The 16,993-nt window shown below is 35.4% G+C and overlaps 2 protein-coding genes across 4 annotated transcripts; both read right to left on the bottom strand.

Annotated features, from left to right (window-relative positions):
- Window positions 1-1,539: 1,539 nt before the first annotated feature.
- Window positions 1,540-13,422, bottom strand: LOC111783027 (sodium/hydrogen exchanger 6-like). 3 transcript variants are annotated; one of them, XM_023663901.1, is made up of 22 exons: window positions 13,094-13,419; window positions 12,875-12,926; window positions 12,711-12,770; window positions 12,593-12,617; window positions 12,392-12,477; window positions 12,168-12,279; window positions 11,637-11,699; window positions 11,530-11,549; window positions 11,353-11,450; window positions 9,972-10,000; window positions 9,842-9,873; window positions 9,670-9,717; window positions 9,517-9,577; window positions 9,301-9,398; window positions 9,116-9,191; window positions 9,001-9,020; window positions 8,541-8,638; window positions 8,331-8,440; window positions 6,620-6,709; window positions 4,566-4,660; window positions 4,396-4,481; window positions 1,540-1,986 (listed from the first exon to the last, which is right to left on the bottom strand). In XM_023663901.1, exons 1-22 carry the CDS (start codon window positions 13,290-13,292, stop codon window positions 1,961-1,963), a joined length of 1,584 nt encoding a protein of 527 aa, XP_023519669.1. In that variant the 5' UTR covers window positions 13,293-13,419; the 3' UTR covers window positions 1,540-1,960. The 3 variants fall into 3 exon arrangements, with proteins under 3 accessions (XP_023519669.1, XP_023519670.1, XP_023519671.1); XM_023663902.1 differs by having other exon boundaries at window positions 1,540-1,983; XM_023663903.1 differs by lacking the exon at window positions 12,875-12,926 and having other exon boundaries at window positions 12,711-12,843; window positions 13,094-13,422.
- A 383-nt stretch (window positions 13,423-13,805) lies between these two features.
- On the bottom strand, window positions 13,806-14,536 carry LOC111783573 (sodium/hydrogen exchanger 6-like). Its single transcript, XM_023664499.1, has 3 exons — window positions 14,208-14,536; window positions 13,989-14,040; window positions 13,806-13,884 (listed from the first exon to the last, which is right to left on the bottom strand). Exons 1-3 carry the CDS (start codon window positions 14,404-14,406, stop codon window positions 13,806-13,808), a joined length of 330 nt encoding a protein of 109 aa, XP_023520267.1. The 5' UTR covers window positions 14,407-14,536.
- Window positions 14,537-16,993: the final 2,457 nt, after the last annotated feature.

The raw sequence follows: 16,993 nt of genomic DNA, 5'->3' as shown, positions 1-16,993 counted from the left end.
TTTTTTTTTTGTCTAAATATTTAAGTACAATTGTGTGTATTCTTGGATATTATGTGTGGGTGTTATTATGCACTTTTATATCTTAACAACTTTTGTTAAACATTTAAAATATATATATATATATATCTTTTTAAATATGATTAAAACATAGGTTTATATATATGTAGTAGTAAATAGGGGCGGTTTGAAAACACAAAATTAGTAAGTTTAGGACTGGGTTAGTCCATGGTCCTCGCTCTAAAGTACACTCCCATCCACAACCGGCTCTTAGTTACTTAAAGAAAAAAAAATGGAGTAAAACTTAGTAAGTAGTCTACTTGTGGGCTCCTAATCGTGACCTTAAGCTAGGATATTACTTCTTGTTATCTTTCCAGAAACGAAACCTTAGAGGTTATCATGACATGCATCATATTTTTGCCCGAAAAAAGTCCAAAATAACTCTCAACTTTTCTCCCCATGAGCGCACCGGTGGTGCTATCATAGTCTTGTCATCCATGATCTTAAAATTAGAATCCAAGGTTGTGTGTGATGAAGATATTTGAGTGGTGTGGGTTAAAAAAACGAAGAACAAGGCATAGGAAAGCAGAAAACAGAGGAAAGGAATTCAATAGGTATTGTTTTGAAAATTTCGTGGTTTTGTTTGGTGATTGTTATGATGATGTGCAAACTTGAGAATGAAGGGGCGTGTGTGAAGAGGTTGTCGGCCATTGAAGCTCGAGAGTTAAGCTGATCTAAGCGCTTATATGGAGGTATGAAAATCCACACGTGAAGTTTTAAATCTTGACAACTAAACAGAATGAAATCCAGATTGTAGGAGGTGATTTTAATGTTGGGACACCATGAGAATTGACAGGGAAGTTGGAAATCTGTAGAAATTGCGAGGTTGAAGACGAGCGCATGAGGAAGGGCAACTGACAGGCACGACTGTGTGCAGTTCAAGCATGTGGGAGAAGCACACCAGGCATGAATTGTTTGGTACATCTCCTTTTGACCTGTTCTATCAAGATTAAAGCACACCAAGAATGAATTGTTTGGTACATCTCCTTTTGACCTGTTCTATTAAGATTGACCTATACTTATCTGTAAAATTGTTAAATATAGTTTCATGAAATGGTGTGGAATTACCCTTTTAAGCATACACCACCGAAAAAAGGAGTTCGAAAACAAGTAAGTAGCTTACCGAGTTTCTCAAACAAGTTCTTTGTAATCTATGAGCATGTAGTTCACATGATTAAGAGCTTAAAACAGTAATATATGCATAGATGATATGAGTATCTATTTATATATTGTTATCGCAATTGAATGTTCTATGAGTTGAACATTATAAATATATGAATACATATGAATACATGCCTAAGATGCGAGCATGCGTGAAAAGGTTATAACTCTAGGTTATGCTTATAATTTATTGAGCCATGGACTATGTATATGAGTATTACAGCCTACTAATTCCCCCAAAGTTCATGACCAACGCGCTGTGTGCTAAGTTAGAAACATTGAGTATTCCTAACCATTGATATATATGATGTTACCGGGCCGCCAGAGAAATTAGTAGACAGATTGTATTTGATCGAGAGCAAATCTTACATACAAGTTCGAAAATTCTAAATAAGCATAGAGATAAAAGGTAATGTTTAAACTATAATTTCCACATCATTGGTACTGTCCATAACAAAACCTATGTAAAGAATTTGTTTCCATCATCTTAGTCATTTGATTAAACCCCAACTTTTCTACTTCATTTATTCATTCCAATTCCGCAGCAGAAGGCATGTAATGAATTCATTACTATTGTAATCATTCAGTCGAAGTCGAAACTTCCATTCTGCATGCTCGATCGGTTTGTATCCACCTAATTCCAGAGCGGATGCCTACAGTATTCACAAAGTTCTCCAGCTTGTACGATCTTTCTCAATACTACCTTTCTATAATAAGTGTTAGTCGTGCCCGAAACAAACTTTCAAGAACCACGGATTCGTGCCCCTACTGATTGAAATAAGAAATCATCAGAATCAAGTCAATTCAGTTCGATGCAAAGCTAAATAATGATAAAGTTCGCCACAACATGCCAACCTAACTTTAAGCACCAGAACGTTTTTGGTTTTTGGGTGAAGTACAGTTTCATATTTTAAAAATGTAAACATCATAGAGAATAGATTGTCAACTAGTGGTGTAACATCTAATTTGCCGTACATGTAAGTGATTCTACAGCCAATTATAAAGTTCCAGACATATTGTAACAATATGCCTTCAAAAGGGAAATTGCCACTCAACAATCGAACAAGCCATGAACGAATACACTTTGGAGATCATCTAACTCTAGGCGAACGAAACTAAATAGAGCCAAAAGAAATCCTCCAAGGAGAGTTCCAAAGTCTTTCTCAAGCCTCCACATGTCTAAGTCTTTGTATTAGTGACAGAAGGCTTAGAAATCTAGAAGTCTTGCCATCTATTCTTCATGTAATTTTATTGTTTTCAAGAGACCTTTGATTTTACCATTCTTCGTTTTCCTTTTTTTTTCCTCGAGTATAATAAGATTGAATTAAATGCTAGTCACATAGATTAGTAGTTTGTATTGGTAGAGTATTTGATCTTCAGTTAAAACTAGTTGTGCCTAGTTTGGGGTGATTACTAAATCTAATTTCCTAGTCTTCAAAGGCAGAAAATATCTAGATAGAAGATTGTGTTTTTGTGTGCTCGTCTCTATATAGCTAATACGTATCAGAGTGACAGACCCTTAATGCATGGACATACAGGAGGACCAATAAAGAAGAAAAGAGTCGGAAGCGAGCATGCATGAGTGAGGAGCCAATGAGAGAGAGTTATTAAGTCAACTAGAAGGGGCAGAGTTTGGATATCAAGTGAAGAAATCATCAGGTTACAGGGGGGTTGGGAGGGATTGGAATCTCTAAATCTAAATCTCCCTTGTTTTTCTTCGAATTCAATATAAATTGAGGTACCTTGGTGCATATAAATCAATATGAACTTCATTCTTCCAGAGGAAAGGCTAGAATTTGATAAAAGAGAGCATCGCCAGAGCTCTACTCTTCGGTCTCTTTGAATTTAGAAAAACAATATGCTGTCAAAGAAAAATTGAGAGAATTTAACGGTTGTTTAGAGAACATTTATGGGGAATTTGTACAGCCCCCTCCCCTCCCCTCCCCTCCCCTCCCAATCCAACGGTAGGGATTCACTTCCCCCCTCTCATCTACCGCCCATATTCATCCACCTCTCTCATCACTTACTTCCTACCTACCCCTCAACATATTAAGATATATACATCGGATCAAAAGATGNTTATGGCCACTTGTTAAACTCCTTTTTTGAGTGGTTGAGAGGAGATGCCTTGTCTCCTTGGCTTCTTTTGTACTCTCTAAAATTTCGGTAATGAAATCTTTGCCTCTTATTATATATATATAATAAGAGAAAAAAAATGACCAAGAAAGTTAACTGATAAGAAGTAATTTCATTGACAAACGAAATTACAAAATGGGGTGGGGTGGGGTGGGGGGAGTCTCAAACCAAGGATTTACAAAAAACTTCTCCAAAAGGACTGCTCCTATTCAGTAAACATTTTCTGATTTGTTCCATACTGTGTGGCCCAAAAAAGCTCTAAAAAGATTCATCCATAGACTCATGGATCACCCTTTCAAAAATATGAAGAAATTTCTAAGTAATAGGAGACACTATAATAATAAGCAGTACCACAGTCTAATCAAAAACTAAAAGGGCAAGTGTGGAGTATGTGACCTCGTGACTCCAAACCTTGTTTGCATTGGACACACCATCGAGGGAAACTCAATGAATAGGAGATCCCAATATTTCATCCTTAAAATTCCATTCTTTAGATAGTTCACTTCATAAGGGAAAATGATAATATTTTTGCAGAAACCTTAACGTTCCACCCTTTCAAGAATGCAAAAGTCATAGTACGAAAAAACCTCAACATGGCTTTCTTTTGGAATCTGTGGAAAAAAAGAAATCAAAGTATGTTTGCCTAAAGGCACAGACCTACACAGAACTTTTTGACAATGATGTTTACCAAGCTATATCTTGGTGTAAACTATCAAATGTTTTTACTTCCTATACTTATACCTCCCTTATTGCAAATTGGGAAGGTCTTTTGTAAACACCATGAATTATACATATATCAGAAGTTGTCATTCTTACTTTTGTAAATTTCATTGATGATTTAAATTTCAATCATCAATGAAATTTTCTCCTATAACAAAAATTATTTTTAGAGGAAATTATCAAACATATATCAAAAGCTTTCAAATAATAAGAAATAATAATAACCCACAAAATCTTAATTGATGCATCAAGAAACAACTATACACAAAGTAGCAAATGTTTGAACCATGAATTGAGTAAGTTAAATTAAGTCATTCTTACTGTTATCATTTTCTTCATCATCACCACTGCGACTCTTAAAGAATGGGGTCAGGTAGTTCCTATTCAAAGCTGTAAATGATGCAGTGCTGAGGAAAAAAGAGTGAGGCATTTTATTGATGATTCAATAAACAGAAAAGGTCTGAAAATGAAAGAAGGATATTAGATGTCACCTCTCATGGAACTCTCTAAGTTTCATTTTGATTCTACTCCTTGATGATCCTTCATCACTATCAGGAGCAATGTAGCCATTGCTCACATCAGAGTTCTGAGAGAAAGACGGACAAGAGATTAAAAGGTCTTGAGTTTCATTAACTATTACTGTAGCACAACAGACCCTGGCCATGAATCAGAGAGACCAATTTTCCAGGTATCATGGTTATTGTGAAAAGAAGTACACAGAAATTTATACATCATCCAGCTTAAACACTACATATCAAAGAATTCAATAATGAGAGGCAGAAGAACTGCTTGATCGAACTTTTTTGTTGTTAAATGAGCATGAAACGATAGAACCCACAGACATTTGATAGGACCTGAGCACATGATCACACAAAGGAAGGTTGAGGAAAGATTATTTGACTTAGTCTGGAAGTAACATTCTCAAACAAGCTCTTTTTATCAATTACGGGAAATTTTATCTTTTCATTAATATTGTAACACTTCCCCTCATTTGTGAAGTTTGAAAATTCATAGAAGGTCCAACAAGTGAAAAGTGATATTGTTTGGGGAAGAAACACCATTATAGGAACTCTAACATAGGACCTCTCTAAGATCATGTTAAATTACAACTAAACCGAAAAGCTTAAGCTAATGATACATTTAATTTTTTTAGCAATGCTTTAACAATTTATTGTGCCAAAAACCCTAAACATTCTCTGCATTCTCTTTATTTTCTCTCAATCTTCCCCTCCCCTAATTAACAGCAGGATTTAGTTGAACAACCGTGGAATCCCAACTCGTAAATACTAACAATAACTTTCCTCTAAAGGGCCTTTTCGCTCCTGAGGAAATCTCCAAATCCATTTCAAAAGCAAGGAAGTCCTCCTTTTCTGGAGCAACCCCGCACTAAGACCCTCGTGGGAAGTGGGTAGAGAAACCCGACACCATCTAACAACTTACTGCCAGGTCTATATACCCCTTCCAAATGAAATCACTCATCTTCTCCATAGAACTTATGGCTTTCATAAGAGCTCCAAGAAACGAGAAGAAGTATATGTGCTGGCTATTCAAGCCAGCATGGTCTAAAGTCACTCTTCTCCCTTTCGGGAGTACAAGACACCTCCACTTATCAACCTTTGCTCTAAACTTATCCACAATCGGTTCCCAAAAAAAGCAAGCATGATGACCTACTCAAAACTTAACTCTTCACATCTCAGCTCTCTCTTTTAAACTATTCCTTGTCCTCTTTCCACGGTCACACTAAATTAACTATATTAAAACTCGTGAATTATAAGGTTGCAAGTACATGGTTACAAGTACATAGCCTTCTCTTTTATACTTGCTCCCTCCTTATTTAAACTCTTCCTAACCCTACTCCAACAGCACTATTCCGATTCTCCTTACCCCACTTTGAATTAGTAAATTACATGGGCAATTCACTCATGAACTTATATAAAAGAAAAATCTTTAGGCTAGATCCCTCGTACACTATCTTTTATCTTTTTTTTTTCGTAAGAAATGCAAAGGAATATACTCCATACAAGGATACAAAACAGCCCAAGGGTCAGGTGTAGGGAGCACCCCCTAAAACTAAAGAAAGAGTCTTCTAGTCATTAATAATCATAAGTAGACAGTAGTTACAGTAATTTTGTGAAGAGAAATTCACCAAGAAGCCATATTTTGTACAAAATTACAAAAGAAATCAAGACGCTATTTTCCCTCATTCAGCATAAAAATAGATTGGGCCAAAAGATCGGAAGCATGTCACATGGAATAAGAAATTACACTGAGAAGGGTAGGGGAGCATTCTTATTGGATGTAAAATATTTTCCTCTATTCCACTCCATGTTCATTTTACTCATGTATATGATTGGCACAGCAGTATTCATGGTTAACTTGTCTAAAATAACTATCTTAGAGTGTTCATATCTTGCACATTTGGGCATGTAACTTGGAACATTCATAAAGCTCTTGCATGCAACTAAAATAACTCTGTATACCAGAGCATTGATAAAGAAAGAAAGCAAGGAAAGAGTAAAAAAGAAACAAAATTCATAAAACGTACTTCAGTCAAAGAGTATTCATGGTCATCACTGTCACCTACAACTTGTAAAGCTTCTAGCATCGTACCAGTTGAACCTCCAATAAGTAACACCTGAAAATTTTCAAAGTGATAAGAAAAAGAGAAGCACATGAAATATTGTGCAATGACCCTACTTTTTTAAGTTTAATTATGGTTGCTACTAGAAAAAGAGAAGAATATGAAATATTTCTTATCCTAAATGTAGTAGCAACCATATTTAAAATATCGTGCAAAATCATATTTCCTATCCTAACAAGAAGGTCCTCAATTATATTTCTACAATCGCAAGAGCTAGATGCCTCAAAGAAACAACTCCAAACCACTCCTGCAAAATCATATGGTCAAGTCCCTAGTCGCCCATCTATTAAGAATGCAACAAAGTAGCCCTCTACCAAGCTGGACATCCTCCTGAAATTCGATCTGGGGTGTCAACTCTTTCGCACATGACCTACCATAAGAAGTACTTAACGTTCTTGGAAACTTTCACTTTTCACAACAAGGTAAAGATAGAACCGCTAGAAGGGACTTACCAAATAATTGAAGAAGAAACTGCAAGAAAAGCCTTTGGATGAGCTAGGACTCCAAAGGAAAACACATTCTCCTAGAATTTAAATAAAACTCTCCTATCAAAGATAAAAGAGCCAGAATATCCGTCGTTTCTCTATCAGATTACGAAGAATGGAACTCAAACAAATGCAATAAGAGACTCTCGAAGTGAGAAATGACAGCAACCATCGAATGATTCTTCTAAGCTACCCTTTTGTTTCTATGGATTTCAAAACAAGAGCTTTTTACCTCCTTTTTCTTTCTCTTCAAAAGGTATGAAATCGAGGAAAAGGAAAATTAGAGAAGATAGGGTTTAAAGTTATATTCTATAGCTTATATAATTGTGTCTGTGAGTTCTGTGGAGAAAAAATTATTATGGAAGAAAAAATGAACAAAATTTAATATCCAAGCTTGAAATGTCAAAGTTTCCAATAAATGTTCTTCCTTCACTACACTCCCTGTCTACCAACCCAACTTCCAAGCCATCATATCTATATCCATTCACTAGTTGTCTCTCCATCTTCCCTCATCATCCAAACTTCCGAAATATCCTAAATGCTCTTCAATCCATTTTGTTCTTTTCGTCTATGTTGGATGGGATCCCTTAATTTATCATTTAGTCTTAACATTAAGATTGCTTCTTTTTTTTTTTTTTTTTTAATAAGGAGCTGAACTTTCAATGAGAAATATGAAAGAATATACAAGGACATACAAAAGACAAGTCCACAAAAGAAAGGCCACAATTAACTAAAGAAAGGACTTCTAATCCAAGAGATCGAGACCAAGCTAATAAATACAAAAGTCCAATGAACAGGCACCCACAAGGTTAAACCTAACACTTTTTGAAAAATACATTGGAGAACTCCAGCACTTTTCCAGCTAATACTCTACAATGGTTGAATTTGTTTAATCCGCTATTTACTCCAGTCCAGCATTATGCAGCAAAATGGGCATCTCTTTAAGTCATCCTTACAACACGAATCATGAGGAACACAGTAGCACAATAGCTGATCGGATTTCTAAATTCAATTTTTTATAGTATACCCACTACGTAAAGATAATTTATTATCTTGGCAAAAACTAAACCAAAAAATTATTCACCAGATTTGATATAAGCAAAAAAAAAAAAAAAACATGAACTTCCTACCGTCAATACAACTATTGCAGTAGTTGCAGTGAAAATTGTCTGCCCGTGTCCATCTGGAAGATCATGGATTGATTGAAGAGCAAGAGCAAACGCCATAGCCCCACGAAGTCCTATTCAAAATTTATAACACTTAGATCTATATTCAAATAATGGACCCCTCTCCCCAAACAATACTAAATGAATAAATGAATAGGAAATTATGCTCCTTACCACTATACCAAAGTGCCTTCTGATGATTTGAAGGTATTTTTCGATGTGCAGGCCGAACTAAGTTGACTAAATATGCACAAGAAAAGACATTTGCAGCCCTAGGAAATATCACACAAAATACTACAGTCAAACACACAGATAGAAACATCTGAAAGTGAGAAAGAAAACATGTCCAAAGTAATGTTTTTATTTTTGGACAAGAAACAGCATATTGATAGAGAAAAGGGGCATCCAAGTAAATGGAGGATAAGCTATCCTCTCAACTCAACTGAGAACTAAATGAACTATAAAAAGGCTATCCAATTTGTTTTAATTAGAATGTACTGTAAAGAATCATGTACGTAACTACATTCAAAAGTTTTAAGAAACAAAAGAAATAGAATCTCCAAAGATGCAACCTTCCGTGAAAGCTTAATGATCTAGGGTTGGCAAATAAGAGAGAAGAAATCAGCAGCAATACCTTGCGACACCAATAAATAGCTGAGGTGAACATTGAGTGAATTAAGGAACCACAAGAAATTAATATCAATAAAGAAAAACAGTAAAAGTAGACTGTTAAACAAAGGTGTGGATACAATTGAGAAAAAAATGAATCCAACATGTGACCAGCTATGTTGCTCCATTGCAATATCTAAGCCCATATATATAAATCTGGACGACAAAAGACAAAAAAGAAAAGTGACAAAAAAAACTTGTGAGCATCAAGTAGGTAAAGGATCCTTGATTGAGGCTAGATAAACATTGGTCATGGCTCCCTTACATAAATGTCTCCGCCAGAGATGATATTAAGTGAAAGAATTCCGCAACAAATTGTTGTGAAGACTCTGATAAGTTTGAATATGTATAATGCTTCATCACCTAAAGAAACATAAAATATTACATGCGTGACAACAATTAGTATGAACGTATTGAACTACAAAACAAACCAAAAGGGGAAAAAAAAGGTAGAGAAAGGACATCTATCATCTCTACTCACCATTCCTGTGAACAATATTGATACAATACCAGACAAACCAAAACCTTCTGCAAGCATGTACCTGTAGTAAAAGATCTCACGCTAAACTCTATCAACGTAAAAGGTAGCTATAACAAAAATGACAAAACTTAAGGGGAAAAGAAGATTGCTTACGAGAAATACGGGAAAAGAACAAAAAGACAGCACTCCAAATTTTGAAGACTGGACAGAGCAACGAGCAAGTTCAGATATAGAAAAGTCAAAGAACCTTATGGTAAGTTTTTGTTCGAAGAAGAGTGCATTATAATTTGGTAATCAACAAGTTCTTAAAGTGTTTAGAACTTACTTGTCAATGTCCAATCCAGCATACTTAAAAAGGTTCTGAGAATTAAGGCTCAACATGACATCAGAAAAGTAGAATGAAAATAAATATATAGCTAAAGACAACAAAGATAAGATTGAGCATAAAAGGATATCAATGCAGACGTAAATCCAACTCCAAGACCTGCAGTTCCACAGATGATAAGTATCGTTAAGAACTTCCATTTATTTTATTCAGTAATCAAGACAACTGTATTAATGGTTAGGAAGTTCTAAAACAAGGTCAGGCAGTAAACAGCACAAGACTTTTGAGATGTACATTTCTTCTAAAAATGATTATGTTTTTGATAGTTATATTGGTATATCAGAAGTCTTCAATGACCTACAACAAGATAGCTGATATTTCTAGAGGATTTTGTAGTTGAGACTAGTTAGGAGACGGTTTAGAGCTAGAGCTAGAAGGCATCTTGTTTTGCCAGAATTCTAGTATTGGAAGGTTCCCAAATCATTGACTTATTTTTTTATTTTTTTATTTTATAAACAAGCCATTTTTATACTAAAAGAAAATGATGAGAAGGTTTCATAAATTATTGATAGTTATATTGGTATATCAGAAGTCTTCAATGACCTACAACAAGATAGCTGATATTTCTAGAGGATTTTGTAGTTGAGACTAGTTAGGAGACGGTTTAGAGCTAGAGCTAGAAGGCATCTTGTTTTGCCAGAATTCTAGTATTGGAAGGTTCCCAAATCATTGACTTATTTTTTTATTTTTTTATTTTATAAACAAGCCATTTTTATACTAAAAGAAAATGATGAGAAGGTTTCATAAATTATTGATAGTTATATTGGTATATCAGAAGTCTTCAATGACCTACAACAAGATAGCTGATATTTCTAGAGGATTTTGTAGTTGAGACTAGTTAGGAGACGGTTTAGAGCTAGAGCTAGAAGGCATCTTGTTTTGCCAGAATTCTAGTATTGGAAGGTTCCCAAATCATTGACTTATTTTTTTATTTTTTTATTTTATAAACAAGCCATTTTTATACTAAAAGAAAATGATGAGAAGGTTTCATAAATTATTGATGCATTTAAACCAGAGTTTTGGAAGATCATTTTATCCATGCTTTTTTCTTCTTCCAAGATTACTGAAGACATTTTATCTCCCAAATCAAAGACGTTGTCCTTACAAAGGCTTAGTACCCTACAGGAATTGCTATTTAACGAACTCATAACAAAGTAACTCATGTTACCTTTAACTAACAATAACTACTCAACTAATTAATAAACCAACAAGCTAATAAAAATAAGTATCAACTGAACAACAACCAACATTGAAGTAATTAGCAACAAGCTACTACTAGCAGTTACATACCACTCTCACAATATCAACTGGAGTTATTTTAAGTATCCACATAGATGCCTTATGAATTAAATGTATTGCTTCTCATGAGTTCTCTAGAATTGTAGAATACAACGGATGTAAAAGAAAAGGAGAAAAAGAAGATCGTCTAGAGACAAGATAAGAAATATAACCTGCTGACAGTGAGCCAACAAAAGTCTCAAGAAATCTAACAATCACAAAGAAAAAGTTCTTTCCAGAATAAGCATGACTTCTAACCAAGGACATTGTTCTGCAAAAGTGATTCTAATTAGAATAAATTCAATAATGATGGAAATGCAAGAGAAAAAAAAACCAACTACTTCACATACCTGTACAAGGAAATTGCCATCTGCCATTATCCAACACGAGAACCAAAAATATTAAATATAGGCATCTTCAACCAAGATCAAGAATTACTTCAATACATAAAACTTACGGCATCATTCAGTACAGATTCTCCAAACACCAAAGCATAAAGGTTCACGTCTGTGCCAAGTTCCTAGAATGATGACATGACAATGATGAACTACTTAATGATTAAAACAATGTATCATATACAAAATTTGACAGTCAACATATGTTGTCAATGAAACTTCAGGCCGATACATGATGAAATTCAATTCATAGCATACAATAATAATTTATGAATTCACATTCTAAACAGTTGCAAGTACATTTTTTTGCACATAATATGCGTATTCAGAAAATCAATGTATACAAATTCTTGGAAGGAACCTCAGAATCTAGCTGGACTTCTTTTTCAAGAAAGATAAGACACAGACTGATGAGTGAGAAGAAGAATGGTAAAAAAGTAGGGAGAGTTAAGATATCAGCCCACTCAAGGTCTAACAAGTTTTCCAGAAGATACGATTGCTTTTAATGGAATTGTTTTCATGATTACAGTTTGATGTTCTCCACAATCCTACAATTCCATGATATATTTTTAAAAACTGGATCATATGAACACCTGAAAAATGGACAGGACAGTGACAGGATCTGTTGCCGAAATAAGAGCACCAAACATAAGACATTCAACAAAAGGAAGCCGGTACATGAGAAACATTAATCCACCGAGGTAACTGCAACAGAAAGAGTAACCTAACCGCATTAGTGTGGCATAAATTAAAAATAAAAACAAGGTGTACATGAAACGAGGGTTTTGCAATTGAAAGGGAAGAAGAAAAGTTTTACACAAGACCACCGGTAACAACCGAGGCTATAAAGGTTCCCAGGATAGCAAACGTCACAATTGCCCCAAAGTTTGAGAAGAAAGGCTTCTACAAAACCAGCAACATTGTGTAAATAGCATGATAACACGACGGCTACACTGTCATCAACCAACTGTTCTTAAATAAGGAAATATAGAAGCATTGGTTGGAGGGTCGCACTTACAGGTGAGAGACTAAATCCTGACTGAGTACAAGAGTGTTAAGGAAACAAAATGGGGAACAAAAAAATGAAAAAAAAGAAAACCCCTAATTGGTATGTAAATTACGACACTGAAGGATATAAGATGATCGGAGGCAAAAGGAAAAGGAAGAAAAATTCCTCGTGAAAGTTGAACCACGCCCTGCAGAAGTAGAACATGAGGAAACTTGGCTAACTCATTCCGTTTCGCAAAACGGCCACACGAGACCTCGCCACTGGGAGATGGAAAGAAGGAAGATATTGAACCTGATGTTAGTTTCAGTATTGGAAATGTTGGCAAGCCCGCCGACGATTAAACCTGACATACAAGTGATTAAAGGAAAGGGAGAAAAACAGAGAGGCAATAATGAAAAGAAAAACCTAATGCAACGGTAAAGTTGTCAACTGAGTCCCAAATTAAGAAGCGTAAACAGATTCGAAGCTAGAATGAAAAGCGTATCAACAAGAGAAATGAATTCAAGATACCGATGAGAAGAGAAGCACTGGCTTCGGGAAGAAAATAGACTCTATGCCGGCGAAGAACATGACCGAGAACGAAAGAGAGAACAAGCATCATGATCTGAAGGAGGATTCCAACTCCGGCGGCTTGCTGGTCCTTGACTGGACTACCTTTGGGCTCCGCCGGAGAGATGAGCATAATTTGTGCTTCTTCCTCCATGCCCATGGATCTTCCGATGCTGCACCGATCGTCTGCAGAAGTTTCTGGGCGTTCAGGAAATTGGGTTGTCTCTGTGGAAGATGACGCCAAGTCGCCAACAACGGGAGTTAAAAAGTCGCTCCCCCAAAATCTCTACACTTCCTTTTATTTTATCTCATTCAATTAATTCCTTTTTTTTATTTAATCTTTTTTTATTATTATAATTCTCAAAATTGGGATTGTTAATTATTTTGGTTCCAAAGTTTTAAAAATAATAATCAATTTAATTTTTTTTTTTTATATATATTTTTAACTCTTCTCCTCTTTACTTTCTTATATTTAATATTAGTTTCAATAAAAAAAATTGATATATATATTTATATTTGAAGGTGCTACTAATACCGTGATATGGAATCAATCTAAGGGAAAGTATGGAACGGATTACCTTGATGATCAAGATCAAGAGTAAAGGAAACTCGTTTCTAAACTCATGATTCGAATCACTACATAAGAGATTTGATCAATACCATTCGAATGACTCTAGCGCAAGTTATAAACACAAGAATTTACAAACAAAAGGAAAAGGAAGAAAAATTCCTCGTGAAAGTTGAACCACGCCCTGCAGAAGTAGAACATGAGGAAACTTGGCTAACTCATTCCGTTTCGCAAAACGGCCACACGAGACCTCGCCACTGGGAGATGGAAAGAAGGAAGATATTGAACCTGATGTTAGTTTCAGTATTGGAAATGTTGGCAAGCCCGCCGACGATTAAACCTGACATACAAGTGATTAAAGGAAAGGGAGAAAAACAGAGAGGCAATAATGAAAAGAAAAACCTAATGCAACGGTAAAGTTGTCAACTGAGTCCCAAATTAAGAAGCGTAAACAGATTCGAAGCTAGAATGAAAAGCGTATCAACAAGAGAAATGAATTCAAGATACCGATGAGAAGAGAAGCACTGGCTTCGGGAAGAAAATAGACTCTATGCCGGCGAAGAACATGACCGAGAACGAAAGAGAGAACAAGCATCATGATCTGAAGGAGGATTCCAACTCCGGCGGCTTGCTGGTCCTTGACTGGACTACCTTTGGGCTCCGCCGGAGAGATGAGCATAATTTGTGCTTCTTCCTCCATGCCCATGGATCTTCCGATGCTGCACCGATCGTCTGCAGAAGTTTCTGGGCGTTCAGGAAATTGGGTTGTCTCTGTGGAAGATGACGCCAAGTCGCCAACAACGGGAGTTAAAAAGTCGCTCCCCCAAAATCTCTACACTTCCTTTTATTTTATCTCATTCAATTAATTCCTTTTTTTTATTTAATCTTTTTTTATTATTATAATTCTCAAAATTGGGATTGTTAATTATTTTGGTTCCAAAGTTTTAAAAATAATAATCAATTTAATTTTTTTTTTTTATATATATTTTTAACTCTTCTCCTCTTTACTTTCTTATATTTAATATTAGTTTCAATAAAAAAAATTGATATATATATTTATATTTGAAGGTGCTACTAATACCGTGATATGGAATCAATCTAAGGGAAAGTATGGAACGGATTACCTTGATGATCAAGATCAAGAGTAAAGGAAACTCGTTTCTAAACTCATGATTCGAATCACTACATAAGAGATTTGATCAATACCATTCGAATGACTCTAGCGCAAGTTATAAACACAAGAATTTACAAAGAAAATTTTAGCTCTCAAGGTAAAAAAAAATAAAAAATTTATTCTTTTTTAATTTTAAGATGTGAGGTTTCTGATAAGAGAAGCTCTATATAACGTTTACAACATTCACACATAACTCCCAAATTAAATTGGCTAATATATTAAAATGGCTAGTTAATGGTGGAATATGGTAACTTAGCTTACAATATAACATTAACTCCTATATGATAAATAAACAAATATTTAAATTATAATTAAATAGTGCAATGATGAAATGTGCTTATTAGTCATCTTTGGACTAGTTTCATAAATTTAGGTGGGTTCATTAAATGCAATTTAAAGTGCATTTAATGCATCTCTTTTTTGAAGCTCAATTCTGCACAATATATAAGGATGTGTCCAACGTTTTCTAGAATTTTCTTTGATAAGCTCACCATAGCTTCAATATACGTGTACAAGCTTTGTTGTAGCTTCTTGGCTCTCGTCCTTGTAATTGGACCTTGAGATATGAAAATTCCTTGGTCGTGGTTCATATCATACTGCTATTTATTTATTTTTTATTGTTATTATAATTTTTCGATACTTTTGAAGTCTACACCTACCAAATGCAATTTGCCTCAAAAATGTATAGAGGGTTGAATTGAGTTATATGTTATCAATGTCACGGTTGCTCCTTATTGTTTGTTAGCTTATAACATTACTTTCCGAAACCCTATTTTCTAATTTTTTTTTTTTTTCAAGAGTGGAGATGAAAGGCTTAAGCATAAGTCGTCTGTGCCAACTGCAACCCAAGTTTCAACTGGTTGACTTACTTGACGGCAAGAGTAAGTGTCGCAAAATTACGTTACAAGTTTCAAAAAAGTATCATTGTGGCAGTTGGTATTAGAGTCGAGTCATTGATGTCTACAAAAAAATAATTAAGCAAGTCTCATGTTGATCGGTTGGTTGAGATTGAAGAGTAAATGCCCACCTGCAAGAGGTTTCTAACTGTTTTCAATTTGTAGAGATTGCCGCCAAAGTCAATAAGATTGATACAAGGGTAGAGTGTTGGGATTTATATCCTCTGCATCTTGTAATTAATTATTTAATTTTTATATTAATTTTAATTATTTTATTTACAATTTAGTACATCCATTTTATGAAAAATTGAAAGTTATTAGTAGAAACTTGAATAATACGTGATTAACATGTAGGTTCAAGTAATAACGTAAAGAGTTTATAGTATATGAATAAGATTGGGTGTCTTATTTTGTAAACACAATTGATACCACCTACTTTATAATTGTTACAAATGATTTGATCTAAATCATTCATATGAAGACATGTGAGTGGAGGTATCTTATATAATGAAGGTGTATATGTGTAACGCCGAAAATGTGTCATTTTGCCCCTCCACCTACTATAGGGGTTCAAGTGGAACCCTAATAGAAGTCACCAAAAAGAAAGGGAAGACTAGGAGAGGGTTTGGGAGAATCGAGGAGCCATTGTGAAGACTTCGTCTAGAGTTGAGGTGAGTTCTTGAATGTTTCCCAGATCCAAGACTAACCTTTTCGAATCAGGACCTAATGTTTGAATACGTTCATTTAGGGAAGCTGACTTCGTGAAGAAACTTGGCAGGAATTCAGGAATCGTCTGAGAACGGTAAGCAAACTTCTGCAACTCAAATATCGTTCTATGTTGAGGCTAACATCACGAAAAAAAATACCAAGACGTAGCCCACAACACGATCTATAACTTTTTCGAAGGAACCATATCGATCCGAGCTTTGGATCAAAAGATATGAAAATCAGAAAATGGTGGATTGAAAAAGGGATAAGGATTGCCGGAGAGAGAGAAGAAAAAAAAGGAAGAAGAAAGAAGAGGCGGCGGGCGGCAGAGCGCGGCTCACGCGTAAAGCGTCGGCTAGAGCGACGCAGCTCCAGTGGAGCAACGACGCGTGTTACCCACAAAAATCAGGTCGAACGCAGCAAACTGGTCCACTGGCCGAATCGACCCGACCCACGACTGCGTGAAGCGGTCTGCGCATGGCCGTCACGCGTGCAGCTTGTGATTGGCGTCCTTT

Source organism: Cucurbita pepo, chromosome LG20 (assembly GCF_002806865.2).
Source record: "Cucurbita pepo subsp. pepo cultivar mu-cu-16 chromosome LG20, ASM280686v2, whole genome shotgun sequence".
Taxonomy (NCBI): Eukaryota; Viridiplantae; Streptophyta; class Magnoliopsida; order Cucurbitales; family Cucurbitaceae; genus Cucurbita; species Cucurbita pepo.
The sequence above is the reverse complement of the archived record's forward strand: the minus strand, read 5'-3'. Positions and strand labels throughout refer to the sequence as shown.

What these genes read in the sequence shown, in the direction of transcription:
- LOC111783027 (XM_023663901.1), bottom strand. Translation starts at nt 13,292, where the DNA reads ATGGGCATGGAGGAAGAAGCACAAATTATGCTCATCTCTCCGGCGGAG. An exon ending in CAGGATTTAGTCTCTCACCT is followed by an intron (nt 12,478 to 12,592) that starts GTAAGTGCGACC and finishes CTGGTTTTGTAG; the next exon opens with AAGCCTTTCTTCTCAAACTT. An exon ending in AATCTGTACTGAATGATGCC is followed by an intron (nt 11,550 to 11,636) that starts GTAAGTTTTATG and finishes GGATAATGGCAG; the next exon opens with ATGGCAATTTCCTTGTACAG.
- LOC111783573 (XM_023664499.1), bottom strand. Translation starts at nt 14,406, where the DNA reads ATGGGCATGGAGGAAGAAGCACAAATTATGCTCATCTCTCCGGCGGAG. An exon ending in CAGTGCTTCTCTTCTCATCG is followed by an intron (nt 14,041 to 14,207) that starts GTATCTTGAATT and finishes CTTGTATGTCAG; the next exon opens with GTTTAATCGTCGGCGGGCTT. An exon ending in AATACTGAAACTAACATCAG is followed by an intron (nt 13,885 to 13,988) that starts GTTCAATATCTT and finishes CTACTTCTGCAG; the next exon opens with GGCGTGGTTCAACTTTCACG.